The 16,088-nt window shown below is 35.9% G+C and overlaps 1 protein-coding gene across 3 annotated transcripts in view; it reads right to left on the bottom strand.

The window, feature by feature from the left end:
- The window catches only part of LOC110833717 (neuropeptides capa receptor), a 123,246-nt gene that overhangs the window by 11,917 nt on the left and 95,241 nt on the right, over nt 1-16,088 (bottom strand). For all 3 annotated transcript variants that reach the window (XM_087357831.1, XM_087357833.1, XM_087357832.1), the window contains 3 exons: nt 3,554-3,644; nt 1,632-1,831; nt 121-351 (listed from right to left, as the gene is read on the bottom strand). In XM_087357831.1, coding sequence (XP_087213957.1) covers nt 121-351; nt 1,632-1,831; nt 3,554-3,644 — 522 coding nt within the window. The remainder of the gene's footprint in view (nt 1-120; nt 352-1,631; nt 1,832-3,553; nt 3,645-16,088) is intronic.

The following is a 16,088-nucleotide window of genomic DNA, read 5'->3' as shown; positions in this document are numbered from 1 at the left end:
TAAAGACGTCTTTAATTTTTACATCTGAAACAATGTCAGCGTATTTTATGTGAGTGAGCGGAATGCGGACAAGTATGACGTTCCTTTTTGTAAAATTCTTTTCCTCAGTTCGTGTTTTACCAAGCATCCTAATGATGGGTTTAGTACGAGAGTCCAGGTGTTTGGTTTCGCCTGGAAACTTGATCATTCGACTGCGAATTGTGACTCCCATCCGGACGTACAGAATGATGATTATGACCATGGGACTTATGAAAAAGATTAATGCACTCAGTTCATACATGGGCCAGTGAGATGGTACAGCTTGGTCCAACATAGCACAGAATGCGGATTCTGCTACCTGGTATGAGGAACCTGTGAACATAACCACACTTTAAACAAGAAACTCAAAATATTTTTCAGTTTTATTTACCCACAGACATGAGAAATGCGATGAAGAATCTTACTTAGTCGAATAATACTTTAATAAAACAGTCTATGAATATAATGCTGTAATTTCTATACATTTACAACATTATATGTGTGAGGGCACGTGCGTGCGTCTTGAAGTTCCTTTAGGAAATTGTTTCTCTAAGTTATGTAAGCGTAAGTTTGGTCCTAACCTGTCAATTCTTCAGAATTTAATTAGACCAAAACCAAAACTGAGCCTATAATATTGTATAAACAGCATATAATCTCGATCCAGTGGCCATACATTTAATAGTTCAGTACTTAACGGAAAGCAAGCTCAATACTTCCTAATTACGAATTTAAGTTTGTTGAAAATTGAGAATTAAAAAGAGATGAAGGCTTCTAGAATGTCGTTCTAGTGGGACAGATGTCTCCCGCGACGCATCAAAGTTTTAATTAAGCAGATAAATAATTATATTTTCTGCATCGGAAAAATATGACAACAGATTGGTCCATAAAACTACATATAATTCAAAAATGGTAGATCAGCTTGTGATAGTTTTATATTGACAACAGAATCAACACATAACTTAAGATTTTCGACGAGCAATAGTCTTTTGTGGTTAGAAACGAAAGGTGCATTCAATCGATAATCGATTTTGGGTAGCATTGTTTTTAGATTATCGATATACATCGAATTGCCAGTTGTGTTAACTTATATTTGAAATGCAGTTAACCAGGAAAATGATATTCATGAGGAAGTTAGGAGGAGAATAAATTCTGGAAATGCTTGCTACTTCTCAGTTCAAAATATTAACTTAATGAACAACGTCACCACAAACGCTACCTCCGAGGAGAGGGTAACCACGTTCGTGCAGTAGAGAGTTCAAGTCACGTAAATGGAGGAAGTAAATTGGAGCCTAAATATTCATTAAGGACACTTATTCCGAGGTAAGGAAAGTGGATTAGGATAGGTAGCAAGCAGGCTTTGTGGTGATAATGTAGCTTTGGGTTTCATAGAAGCGATGTATGCTATCAACAGGTTAACGATTGCTGGAGAAATGCCATTATACAGGGTGTTTCGCTAGCGAGAGCTGCCTCGGCGGGGAGAGTCGAACGCTCCTCCCGCCAAGTCGGCCGACCCTCCCGCCAAGTCAGTCGATCCTCGACGCCCAAGACCGACCGCCTCTCGGAAGCGCTGTCTATATAATCCACTGCTTAGCTGACAGGGATGATTTACAGACCTGGGGGGTATTCCACGTAGTTGATCCGGGTGTAGACTGCGAAGGGCGTGGCGCTTAGTAGAGACACGCACCACAGAATGGCGATGACCCGTAGAGCGGTCCTGGGGCTGGACGTGGTGTATGAGTGGATGGGCTGGCAGATGGCAAGGTAGCGCTCCGTGGAAAATGCCACGATGGTCAGAACTGACGTGTAGGTTGACCTATAACACGTGTTGCTTACTTTTTTTTTGTAGTGTTCTGTCTGACGACAGGTCCATATATTATGAACAGGATCCTTCCAACCTCTTCAGGTTGTCAGGGACCTGCTCATACATATATACATTCTTGGCAGAGATGATCAGAAGTGGTTTGCCATTGCCTTCTTCTGTGTGTGAATGGAGTAATTGTTGGGATGCCACGGAGAAACTGGGGAAGCCCCCGGAGGAAAACTCCGTGATGCCTAGACCACGGCCTTACCCAACACAAGTTATAAATTTGAGCACCACCGGGAATTGAACCCGGGACCCCAAGCTTACAAGGCTAGTGTTCTGACCACTAGACCACCGTGGACGTGTTGCTATACGAGTATAATTTAATATTAAATTATTTTACAACGAATTTCCGTCGAAATATGTAGCCGAATGAAATATCCCTTGATAGAGCAAGAATCACTGTAGCTTCTTCGGAGTGTGGCAGATGATATAAAATTATAAAAGACCGACAAACAAGTGTTAGACTAGTCTACCGCGTAAAAGTTACTGAATAAATCCGAAAATTACAACTGGATAATAATTCAATTTGATGACTAACAGATTAATTAATATTTAAAATCATAACCCGAATATGAAGGTTCGCGAAATAATTGGAATTTTAAATATATTGTTTAAATCTTGTCCGTCTAATCACAATAAATTCTTATTAAATATTAAAATATTACAATAATTAACATTTAAAATATTCGATTTACATTAGACCATCGAATATTTCGATAAAGAACATCATTTAATATTTTAAATATTTTAAATCTTAATTATTGTAATATTTTAATATTTAATAAGAATTTATTGTGATTAGACGGACAAGATTTAAACAATATATATTTATTATATCACAATATGACGCAACTTTACCATCTCATGGAATTTTAAAGATTTGCGTTTCGCTGTTTTTAAGCGACGTGTGGCGATCGGGTTCCGTTTCCTTCGTAGGTTACGGCTTCTTTTTCTCAGGGCATTCAAAACATAAAGAAGTTCTAATAATTAATTTAATAAAAGTTAAGTATCGAGTCAGTAATTAATTAATTTCTCTGCTGAGTTTTCCGCTGTACAATTAACAAACACGTGGAGCTAGTAACATCAGGAGGGAGTACTGATAATATTCATGCAGAACGAGTGATATAACCAATCAAGTTGATGATATCGTAATCACAAATTTTCTTTGGTTTAATAAAAGTATTTATTTGCTAGATATTCTAAGATACATGTCGAATAATCAAGCCTATGATAAACTTTCTAGCAAGAAGGACAGTTAATAAATATGAGAATTTATTAATTTTCTTAGCAGTAACACTGCAAGTACTCTGTTGGTTCATTAATATGATTCACACAGTCATAATTTATGTTAAAATAATTGTTTCTCACCCAACTAATCACGTCAACAAGCAATTTACAAACACTTTGAAAAAATTTATCTGCTTGAAAAATTGCTGTCTTCTGGTTTGTAGTCTGGTAAAAGACGAGAATGGTTCTCGAAATGCTGGTGTTTTCTCCATTAAAACACTTTACACGTCTCGTAGCCCGAGAAAAATTAATTACGAAGAAACAGGAACACGACGGAGGTGGTAATTGTTGACTCATGAAGGCAGGCACGCACAGACGCAAACATGGCCTCTCACGAGTGAATGGGTCACAAATTAGGTTATGTCTTAAAATAGTGTGACTTACATCTCGGACCCTAGAGCTCGCAGCTTGCACAGGGTCTCACCCAGGACCCATGGATATTGTTGCCAGTACACGCCCAAGTCGTACGGCAAACCTGCAAACAAAGGGAACAGGAACTTGGATTAAACCCTGCTGTTCTATATCCACAAAATGATTTAGTTTTAATGTACGTAATTTCTCAGTTCTCAGAGATAAAGAAGTACATCTCTGTGTTTGAAAAAGTAACACGCCATAAGAGGCGTGGAAGCAACAGCGTAAACTAGGAGCGTGATCAGCTACCCTAACCTAACCTATACAAACCCAAGATAACCTAACCTAACCTAAACCAACCCAAAATAACCTAACCTAACCTAAACCAACCCAAAATAACCTAACCTAACCTAAACCAACCCAAAATAACCTAACCTAAACTAACCTAAACCAACCCAAAATAACCTAACCTATACAAACCCAAAATAACCTAACCTAACCTAAACGCAAAATAACAACCTAACCTAAACTAACCCAAAAAAACCTAACCTAAACTAACGCAAAATAACCTAACCTAACCTAAACCAACCCAAAATAACCTAACCTAACCTAAACCAACCCAAAATAACCTAACCTAAACTAACCCAAAATAACCTAACCTAACCTAAACCAACCCAAAATAACCTAACCTATACAAACCCAAAATAACCTAACCTAACCTAAACGCAAAATAACCTAACCTAAACTAACCCAAAAAAACCTAACCTAAACTAACGCAAAATAACCTAACCTAACCTAAACCAACCCAAAATAACCTAACCTAACCTAAACCAACCCAAAATAACCTAACCTAACCTAAACCAACCCAAAATAACCTAACCTAACCTAACCTAAACCAACCCAAAATAACCTAACCTATACAAACCCAAAATAACCTAACCTATACAAACCCAAAATAACCTAACCTATACAAACCCAAAATAACCTAACCTAACCTAAACGCAAAATAACAACCTAACCTAAACTAACCCAAAATAACCTAACCTAAACTAACGCAAAATAACATAACCTAACCTAAACCAACCCAAAATAACCTAACCTAAACGCAAAATAACAACCTAACCTAAACTAACCCAAAATAACCTAACCTAAACTAACGCAAAATAACATAACCTAACCTAAACCAACCCAAAATAACCTAACCTAACCTAAACCAACCCAAAATAACCTAACCTAACCTAACCTAAACCAACCCAAAATAACCTAACCTATACAAACCCAAAATAACCTAACCTAAACCAACCCAAAATAACAACCTAACCTAAACTAACCCAAAATAACCTAACCTAACCTAAACCAACCCAAAATAACATAACCTAACCTAACCTAAACCAACCCAAAATAACCTAACTATACAAACCCAAAATAACCTAACCTAACCTAAACCAACCCAAAATAACAACCTAACCTAAACCAACCCAAAATAACAACCTAACCTAAACTAACCCAAAATAACCTAACCTAACCTAAACCAACCCAAAATAACATAACATAACCTAAACCAACCCAAAATAACCTAACCTAACCTAAACCAACCCAAAATAACCTAACCTAAACTAACCCAAAATAACCTAACCTAACCTAAACTAACCCAAAATAACCTAACCTAGACGGAATTAACTGTAAACCTCCTATGTCACTTATTAATTTTATACGAAATCAGAAAGAATTACCACAGCAGTGGACAGACCAATCTAGAGGACATAATCATCTTGTAACGGCAGATAATAAATCCATTGAAAAATAAGGAAGAGTTGAAGTATTTGAGAAAAAAAGCGTAAAGAAATCAGAATTGCATTTACGAAGACATTGCACGCAATATGAATACACGGAATGCTTGTTTCATTATCTTTCCTATTCGTGTCCGCTGTCTAGAGACGTAAATACGAAGATATACACAATTATAATTTCATTTTCTCTTCTGTAGGGCCGTAAAAATCTTTTCTCTCACATCGAGTGGAAAAATGAGGACTGAGGGGTTTAAAGAAGAGGATTGCCAATAGTTTGTACGTACCGATGGATATTATTATGATAATTTCATCAAGAAGGATGGGATTGGTGGATCATGCAGCGCGCATGGGAAAGATGAATAATGCGTACAAAATTTTTGTGTAGAAGTCAATGAACCTTCCGGTTTCCATGACTAAGGTAAGGTACCTTATCTCAGGAGTTAGTTGTTATGACTAACACATGGGCGTATACGACACAAAATTAAAATGAATCTCTTGGATTAATTCTGTATGCATGGTGAAAAGAGCAAATACTATTTGAAAGTGATTATAATTTGACATAATCTAATATTACAGGCATCAAATTATGTTTAAAAATTCAACGCTACGCTAAAATTCTAAGGCGATAAATTAAATTATTGTTGTTTAATTTTAACCGTCTAATCACAATAAAATATTTTATAAAATATTAAAATATTATTACTACAATTAACATTCAATATTTAAAATATATTAAAATGATGCTCTTTCTATCGAAATGTTCGATTTACAATTAGAGCATCATCTTTTTCACGACATGTTTCGGTTTCCAATGAACCATCTTCAGGTGTATAATCGATATAAATTCAAATGTAATATTCTAAATGCAATCCTTCGTCAGATGTCCATTAAATATCAGTTATCCTCTTCTAGATCAATTGTACTTTGTTATCACATTCAATGTTGTTTCGTAAATATATGTCGCGTACTCTTCATATCTGATCGATTATAAAAAAACCCACTACAAACATTTCACCCACGCAAGATCACGCTATACGCGACATACATTTACGAAACAACATTGAATGTGATAACAAAGTACAATTGATCTAGAAGAGGATAACTGATATTTAATGGACATCTGACGAAGGATTGCATTTAGAATATTACATTTGAATTTATATCGATTATACACCTGAAGATGGTTCATTGGAAACCGAAACATGTCGTGAAAAAGATGATGCTCTAATTGTAAATCGAACATTTCATTAGAAAGAGCAACATTTTAATATATTTTAATATATTTTAAATATTTTAAATGTTAATTGTTGTAATAATATTTTAATATTTAATAAAATATTTTATTGTGATTAGACGGTTAAAATTAAACAATTATAATCATCACAATATGACGCAACATTATCATCTCATTAAATTATTGTGTTATGTGTTGCATATTTTAGAAAATAAATTGGAATATGACAATTATGAACTTATTTTGTTTTACAATGTATTCGAAAATGTAATATTAATTTGCTGACGTACGGAAGAATTTCAAATTTCAGTTAAAAAATAATTCATTAGTTGCCTTCATATACAATCCTTGTTCTGACCTGTATTCTAGTGAGAAACAGAGAAAGTCTTTTTCTAATTTGTTTTACGAGAAATTGAAACCTTTACCACTCCACAAAGTAATGAAAGTGTATTTATAACATCCAGTAGTCGCTCCGATGTGTCAGGTTGAAGAGTGGGCTTAACTGTCAGTCATCCGTTTTCAACAGAATCTAATTCTGATTTACGATTAAATTCGTACAATACTTGCTACCATTCAGTTCAGACCTGCCTCCTGTCTAGAATTTATGGATGAAAACATAATAAATGTAATTTTCCTCTTATGTTTATGAGTGTTGAATCTCCGTATTTTACAACAAGAGAAGAACACAAGTTACAATTTCTCTGTGGAGAATAATGCTGCTACGTATCAGCGTTAATGCTTAAATATTACAGACTGCAAAGTATCTTGTATAAAATGGCTGATATCGATTATACACGGAGACTGATTATAAATAAACTACGCATTTATAAGGTGATATTGTTGCGTCATATTGCGATGATTATAATTGTTTATTTTAACCGTCTAATCACAATAAAATGTTTTATTAAATATTAAAATATATTAAATTATAGTAATAATATTTTAATATTTTAAGTGAAAATGATGATGCTCTAATTGAAAATCGAACATTTCGATAGAAATAGCATCATTTTAATATATTTTAAATATTAAATGTTAATTATAGTAATAATATTTTAATATGTAAAGTGAAAATGATGATGCTCTAATTGAAAATCAAACATTTCGATGGAAAGAGCATCATTTTAATATATATTTTAATATATTTTAAATATTTTAAATATTAAATGTTAATTATAGTAATAACATTTTAATATTTTAAGTGAAAATGATGCTCTAATTGAAAATCGAACATTTCGATAGAAATAGCATCATTTTAATATATATTTTAAATATTTTAAATATTAAATGTTATTTATAGTAATAATTTAATATATAATAAAACATTTTATTGTGATTAGACGTTTAAAATAAACAATTACGAATTTATAGCCAAAGGCATTCAAATGAAATGAAGCTTGGTATCCCTTATTGATCTTATATTATTAATAACATAAGTCCATTGTTCTGAAAGTTAAATATACGAGTGAATCAAAAATAAAGATAGCATTTGAAAAAATAAACTTCCGTTTAAATCCAGAACACGAAGAAAATTAAGCTGGAAGAACATAAGTTATCATTCCGCTGTCAGGTTAAATACATAAGGAAATCTAGAGATGCTGATATTTACCTCAGTTCCCCTAATAACTTACTGGATTAACCAGGCTCATCGCCTAGCCTACTCCTGCACCCGCCGAACTTCTCTGTCGTGAAAGTCATAGATGTCACAGGGGCATAGTCAAAATGTATGTTCGGAATTTGGAGATAAAACCAACAACACGAGAAGTTTGAAATTCTTTAACTTGCGCAAGCAAAGTCGGTCTTATAATTTCGACGCTTCTGTAAAGGTCGGCAACTGAAAACACAGTTTATTAGGTCTTAAATTCCGTAAAACTAATCCACAAATTCAATGCAGCTAACTGGCGATTATATTATTCAGAAAGGATCACTCCTCCTTGTCTCTAGAGACCTCAGCATAAACGGTCGGCCAATTACAAAGTTTTAGAAGCTCTGTGCACTAGTAACTAACGAGTTAGACCACAATTAACGAACACTCAGCTCAGAGTACAACTTTCTAGAGCGTTCGTGGCACGTTGCTCAACAAGGCATTTTTCATTATTATATTGCGTCTGTCTCGTGGTACACGTATTTAAACCCATAAGTTTTGTCTCGAGTAAAACACCTTGAAATTTATAACTTACGTAATTTAAAGAACAATGCGAAGAAAATCTTAAAGTTTTATAAATTACAAAAGTTTCCTACACCTACGCTGCTTTGAAAGGATTTATTTACTGTAAAGTAGGCACTCTTAATGACATATACAATGAACATAAGAAAAAAGGTACGAGGTGCGATCGGAAAGTTTCAAGACTGTGTCAATAGAGGGCGAACCGGATGTAGTACGAGCTTCTGCCGCTAGGGGGTGCGGCCTACATTCATAGTGAATCAGTGTTCCAGCCGGCATCATCGAATTAGCATTTGTTTCTTAGTTACGGGCGTTTTGGTAGTGCATTACACCGACCCTCCTGCGATTTCGGAATGGCGTGTGCATCAAATTTTGCCAAAGACTCGCCAAAACGGCTACGGAAACCTATGAAATGCTAAAGCAAGCATTTGGGGAGTCCGCAAACTTTTGTGTGGCATTCACGTTTTAAAAATGGCCGAACCTCTGTCGATGATGACGAGCGTTCTGGACGACCATCTTCGAGCACAACGCCCGAAAATGTTACGAAGATCGACGTCGTACCATCAACGACTTGTGCGACATTGTTGGGATAGGCTATGGGACCTGTCAGCTGATTCTAAAGGAAGAACTCCACATGCGACGCATCCTGTCTGAGGACCAGAAGCAGAATCGACTTCTCGTTTGTCAGGAGCTCAAAGATCTTGCAAGAACCGACGCCAACTTCCTTTCTAAGCTCCGTGTGACTTCTTCCTCTTCCCAAAGATGAAAATTCAGCTAAAGGGAAAGAGATTTCAGACGATAGAAGAGATTCAGGCAGAATCGCAGATGGTGCTTGACAGGCTGACAAAGAAAGATTTCCAGGGATGCTTCCAGGCTTGGCAGCGGGGCTGGGATCGTTGTGTTAACTCCCAGGGGAACTACGTCGAGGGTGATGGATGAATTTAATACCTGAGATAAGTGTACGGGTTTTTATAGGCACAGTCTTGAAACTTTCCGATCGCACCTCGTAAACAGTGAAAACATGGAGTTACATGTCAGCTTGGTTTTGTAAATATTAATGCCAAATAACATACAGCCTCCTTTAATATAAATTTATAGTCCTGCATACTTGACAAACTCAAAGCGTAAGACTACGTGGGCTCGAATTAAATTTGAAGGCTCACGTAAACAATTTCATATTCAAGGCAAATTCAGAAATTGAATAAAATTTAACACGTTTTTGAACGAAATATGACACATTAAAATAACAAACTCAACTAATTTTCTTTGAAATATCTTTCTTTGGTGATGCATCGGGACTTCACGTATTCTGTCTTCAGTTTTCAAAAATTTCAAAACCAAATTTCTTAAAAACACACTAATAATAAAGCTCCGAAGAAATTCGAGCGTAGACGAAGGCATTAAAATTATAAAATCACGTATCAGGAGAGTAGCTAATAAGTTTTACCACAAAGAATAATCCAGAAAATTTCTACATTTAGAACAGCATGATTCCAAATTGGATCACGTGTCCTTCTTATACAACGCCTGTATTATTATTGAGAATTACACGCAGGGGCGGACTCAGGGACTCGAAGTATAAACCACGCCAGTAATTGTAATAGGAGCACAGAAATTATGCAAATTTATATAGAACTCGCACATTAATAGTATGTATCGAGCCTAATATGATATACACAAAGAGCATTTGAATATCTAACTCATAATTAGCGACGCACGAAGTATCATCATGTGCGCCAGGAGATTCAATTGATAGGCCGATCAGTTAGTTATTTCCACACGATGTAAAAATTTTCAGAAGTTCCATACAGTCTCCAGATGGTAAATCCATCCCACTATACGCCACGTAGGCGCTTGGGGAGGAGACAGAATAGCTCGTACTCATTCTTAACCTCGGCACTAGATGGGGGTGAGTGGTCAGCATCACGCCCCGGCCGGCTTTACCCCGAGGAAAGGAGGCTGGGTGGGCCCCAGAGCTGGTCATGAGACAAAAGCTAGAAGGAAAATTCTGTTGGGGATCGAACCCCGATATTCCAGCCCGTAGTCAGTCACTATACCAGCCTCCTTAAATCTCCACATAGAAAATATTTTAATTTGCGTATGTATCAGTGACGTCCTTAATTTGTTTGATTTTTAGGTATTCAATAAACGAGAATTACTAAAAAATTTAAGTAGGATTTGAAGTTCTCAGGGCGGTGAGTTCGAAGACGCGTATTCGAAAAAAGTATAAATATATAAATAAAAAAATACACAGCGTTAAGACCCCAGAAGAAATCGATGATTTCTTAACCTAACCAAACTCGTGACAGTGACACAAGTTCCTCGTTTTGCCTAGAACAAATCAGTTCAGACGGATTTCGAATATTTTCGTTTAATGTACATGACAAATATTACATTTCAGTGTTTGTAACTATATTTTACTTCCAATACATCAAATAAGAGAAAAAGCAGTGCACTTTTCACTACGTCTGGTGTACCGTCAGCCCCTCTCAATCTGTAGTTTGAAGGTAGTTTACCCACACGACCTTCAGGAATTAGAAAATTCGTATATTTTATCTGGTATCAAATTCAGTTGTCAGACAACTAACGTTTCAGGGTTCCCCTTGCAAGAATCAGCCACCTACATCAACTTATTTTGAACGTCGCCCCACTAGTTTTATATTTCATAATGATTACCAAAGTTAGGTTAGGTTAGGTTAGTTTAGGTTGGGTTAGGATAGGTTGGGTTAGGTTAGGTTAGGTTAGTTTAGGTTGGGTTAGGATAGGTTGGGTTGGGTTAGGTTAGGTTGGGTTAGGTTAGGATAGGTTGGGTTAGGTTAGGTTGGGTTAGGATAGATTGGGTTGGGTTAGGTTAGGTTGGGTTAGGTTAGGTTGGGTTAGGATAGGTTGGGTTGGGTTAGGTTAGGTTGGGTTAGGATAGGTTGGGTTGGGTTAGGTTAGGTTGAGTTAGGTTAGGTTAGGATGGGTTAGGTTAGGTTGGGTTAGGTTAGGTTAGCTTAGGTTAGGATAGGTTGGGTTGGGTTAGGTTGGGTTGGGTTAGGTTGGGTTGGGTTAGGTTGGGTTGGGTTAGGTTGGGTTAGGTTAGGTTAGGTTGGGTTAGGTTAGTTTAGGTTAGGTTTCACGTGAATGCGACAATGTAATTCGTTTGTTCTTACGACTAAGAACGTAGATAAATCTTCTCTTCATGCAATAATTAAACCATTGTGTAATGCTGGACTACAGGAGCTTCAGAAATGTAGGTTTAAACACACTGATAATCTGTTACATTGATGAATGCTAGTAGGTTTCACGATAATGGATCCATTATTCATCCAACATGCACAGAATGTTGCTTCAGATTGAGGTTATAGATCACAACCGAGACAAAAATTCGATACAGAGAACTGGTGTTCTGTTATTTGAGAATTATGGGTAACGAACGTAGCGAAGATAGGGAGGACGGACTAGAAAGGAGGGAAAATAGTAAGAATGCGGGCTACCAGTGGGAGAGAATTCTGTCTTCGCAGGTGATAACAACATCGCTAAGAAGAGAGGTTCTAAAAACGTGGTTGGCGAGCCACTGATGTTGCGGAGGGGATATCCCAAAACAGACAGTTTTGGACACTGGACCCCATTGAACAACACATCGTCTCAAAACAACTGCCTTATTTTCTTTCCGGGAAATGAGTCTCAGTTGTCGTAACGGGGCACATGACAATATTGAGACTTCACGTATCAATTGACTGCTTAAGCAACTGAGTGGAAGTGACAATTTCTCATAGACATCTCGTCTTCATGTACATTGATGACAAGCCACTGAAGTTTACATTTTACCACCGTGGCTCTATATATATATAGATAGAGCCACGGTGGTCTAGCGGTTAGAACGCTGGTCTTGTAATCCTGGGGTCTCGGGTTCGATTCCCGGCGGTGCCCGAATTTATAACTTGTGTTGGGCAAGGCCGTGGTCTAGGCAACACGGAGTTTTCCTCCGTGGCATCCCAACAATTACTCCATTCACACACAGAAGAAGGCAATGGCAAACCACTTCTGGATCATCTGCCAAGAACGTATATGAACAGGTCCCAGTCCGAGAAAAGGATGGAAGGATCCTGCTCATATGGACCTGTCGTCAGACAGAACACTAATAATAATAATAATAATAATAAAAAAAATATATATATAGAGTCGCTACACGGACTGAAAGAATTTAAGATTATATAACAATGTTTAAAAAATGATGCAGCAGGTTTGTGAAGGATACCACTGAAATCAGGCGGACGGACATCAATAACCTGTGCAAGTGTTCGAACCCGGGATACCTTACTTTCTATCGTGCAAGGCCCATACGGTCCTAAGACTGAGTTACAAACGCCACTTGTGGTTACAAAGATTAATCAGCTTAGTGATGCCTAATACTTCCGTCCGTAAAATTCCATTTGCAAGCCAATACTAAAAATCTAATATCAGGCTATAGTTTCATAAAATCATGTCTTCATCTTTCAGTAAGGCATTTAAAATTAATATTTAAATTTCTGTTCGCTTTCTACGCCCGTACAAGAACCAATAAATACTAATCCTGGAGGCCTATTTTCAATTCTCGTGTCTAAAAATTTCATTATTATTATTATTATTATTATTCCATCTATTCACCACTTTATAGGGTATTTATTTCTATGTACCCTAGACAGACCTTGCCGCTGAGGTACATAGGGCAGCAGCTATTTCCGAACTACATTTTATTTTTAATACGTGTTACATGTATTATATAATATTATTTTACGACAGCGTCTTTCGAATGATTTTAAGCTTTGATGGAAAATTTGCCTTATTTACATAAGCATCAAAATCTCATTCTTTGAACAAGTGACTTGTGATTTCATAAAATCACAAACAATAACCTTTTTCAAGGGTCGCTGTTAATGCTAACATGTATGTATTGTTACAAAATGCTTTGGCTTGTATGTAGTTCTTCAGGTAATAGTGAACTGCTCAGTAAACAATATGCAACATATTTAATTCATTTTCACAATGAAAACGATTATCGCTTCGAGTGGAAGCACTGTTAATTAAGTAATAAGCAAATAACTTCATCGCCTGGAGCGAAGTCTGAGCAGATTTTGGGATTATCGCTTTTTGGTTGGTGCAGTTGTGTTTTTCAATTTCTTCAGCTCATAATTTATGTATATTTATTACTTAACTACACTGAGGAGCACATTATAAATCAAAGTCAAATACATTCTCAAAAATTCCTAACTAAATTTACAGTAAATAAACAATACTCAAGGTCCTGTCCTCAAAGGTTAAAAAACAAAAACAAATTTCTACAACGTCCATCCCAGAAGTTTCAGGATGTACTTAATATTTCACAAACAGTTAAATTCGCAACAAATAAATTACTTCACTCACTGAATGAAATATTTCGCACTATTAACTTGGAAGTTTATTCTGATCACTGTTTTAGTAACTTTATTTCCCAGTAAATTAAGAATAATTTTGTTTGGATAAACTCAGCTTACTTCTCTGCACACATCTTCTTATAAATTCAATTCAAAACAAACACTTACCCAAGATCGAGAGCCACAGAAACATTGATTCATTCTCGAAATGCAGAAAATTAAAAGCCAGCATTTCACGAAAGAGCGGATTCACTTTTCCTCACACGACAATCAATAGTCAAATTCACAATTGACAAGAAAACGCAGCTCAGAATCCCCTGAAGGAAAGAAGAAATTACGTCACTATTAAAGGGGGCATGACTACACAGAAAGAAAGAATTGACCAACAAACTGACAGCCAGGCAGGAGAATGCACACTGCTACACCAAATTACTGAAACTAATAAAAAATAAAAATCGTCTTTAAAATTAATCAAGTATAAAAACACACGACGTTGTTCTTAAAATACGGCAAATTAAATTTAAAAATTTACCTCAAGCCTCTTTTCAATAGTTTTAAATCGATTTCCTTCTTACAGAGAAAATATTTAATATCAATTATTGACTTCTTACATTTATGTTGGAATGTAACCAAATTATAACTTGGATTAATTTTCTTAGTATTCCTGTAACTAAAAAAACACCTGCGCGTTCAACAATGTAAGAAAATGGATTGGAATCTCTAAAGAACACGTGCATAAATCTCGACTGAGCATGCCATAAGGTTCATTTTCTATTACTTATACACGCAGTATAATAGCCTGAATGAACCTTATTGCACTCCTTTACTAATTCTTGCGTCATGGGTTACGTCGGCTTTGTTGTACTGGTATGTATTGCGGTGCTACTCTGAGCTACTGAAAATGAGTAGTTAAATAAACTATGAATAAATAAAAACATGGTCTATTATAACCACAAAATATCAGCACCTTAATTTTGAGACACCTGGTAGCTTATAGGCCTAATCAGAATGAATAAAAAACATGGTCTATTATAACCACAAAATATCAGCACCTTAATTTTGAGACACCTGGTAGCTTACAGGCCTAATCAGAATGAATAAAAAACATGGTCTATTATAACCACAAAATATAAGCACCTTAATTTTGAGACACCTGGTAGCTTATAGGCCTAATCAGAATGAATAAAAAACATGGTCTATTATAACCACAAAATATCAGGACCTTAATTTTAAGACACCTGGTAGCTTATAGGCCCAATCAGAATGAATAAAAAACATGGTCTCTTATAACCACAAAATATCAGCACCTTAATTTTGAGACATCTGGTAGCTTATAGGCCTAATCAGAATGAATAAAAACATGGTATATTATAACCACAAACTATCAGCACCTTAATTTTGAGACATCTGGTAGCTTATAGGCCTAATCAGAATGAATAAAAAACACGGTCTATTATAACCACAAAATATCAGCACCTTAATTTTGAGACATCTGGTAGCTTTAGGCCTAATCAGAATGAATAAAAACATGGTATATTATAACCACAAACTATCAGCACCTTAATTTTGAGACATCTGGTAGCTTATAGGCCTAATCAGAATGAATAAAAAACACGGTCTATTATAACCACAAAATATCAGCACCTTAATTTTGAGACATCTGGTAGCTTATAGGCTTAATCAGAATGAATAAAAACATGGTCTCTTATAACCACAAAATATCAGCACCTTAATTTTGAGACACCTGGTAGCTTATAGGCCTAATCAGAATGAATGAAAAACATGGTCTCTTATAACCACAAAATATCAGCACCTTAATTTTGAGACATCTGGTAGCTTATAGACCTAATCAGAATGAATAAAAAACATGGTCTATTATAACCATAAAATATCAGCACCTTAATTTTGAGACATCTGGTAGCGTATAGGCCTAATCAGAATGAATAAAAAACATGGTATATTATAACCACAAACTATCAGCACCTTAATTTTGAGACACCTG

This window comes from Zootermopsis nevadensis, unplaced genomic scaffold (genome assembly GCF_977971745.1).
Source record: "Zootermopsis nevadensis isolate Lab colony 2312 unplaced genomic scaffold, Znev_1.0 Znev_ptg000028l, whole genome shotgun sequence".
NCBI lineage: Eukaryota > Metazoa > Arthropoda > Insecta > Blattodea > Termopsidae > Zootermopsis > Zootermopsis nevadensis.
The sequence above is the reverse complement of the archived record's forward strand: the minus strand, read 5'-3'. Positions and strand labels throughout refer to the sequence as shown.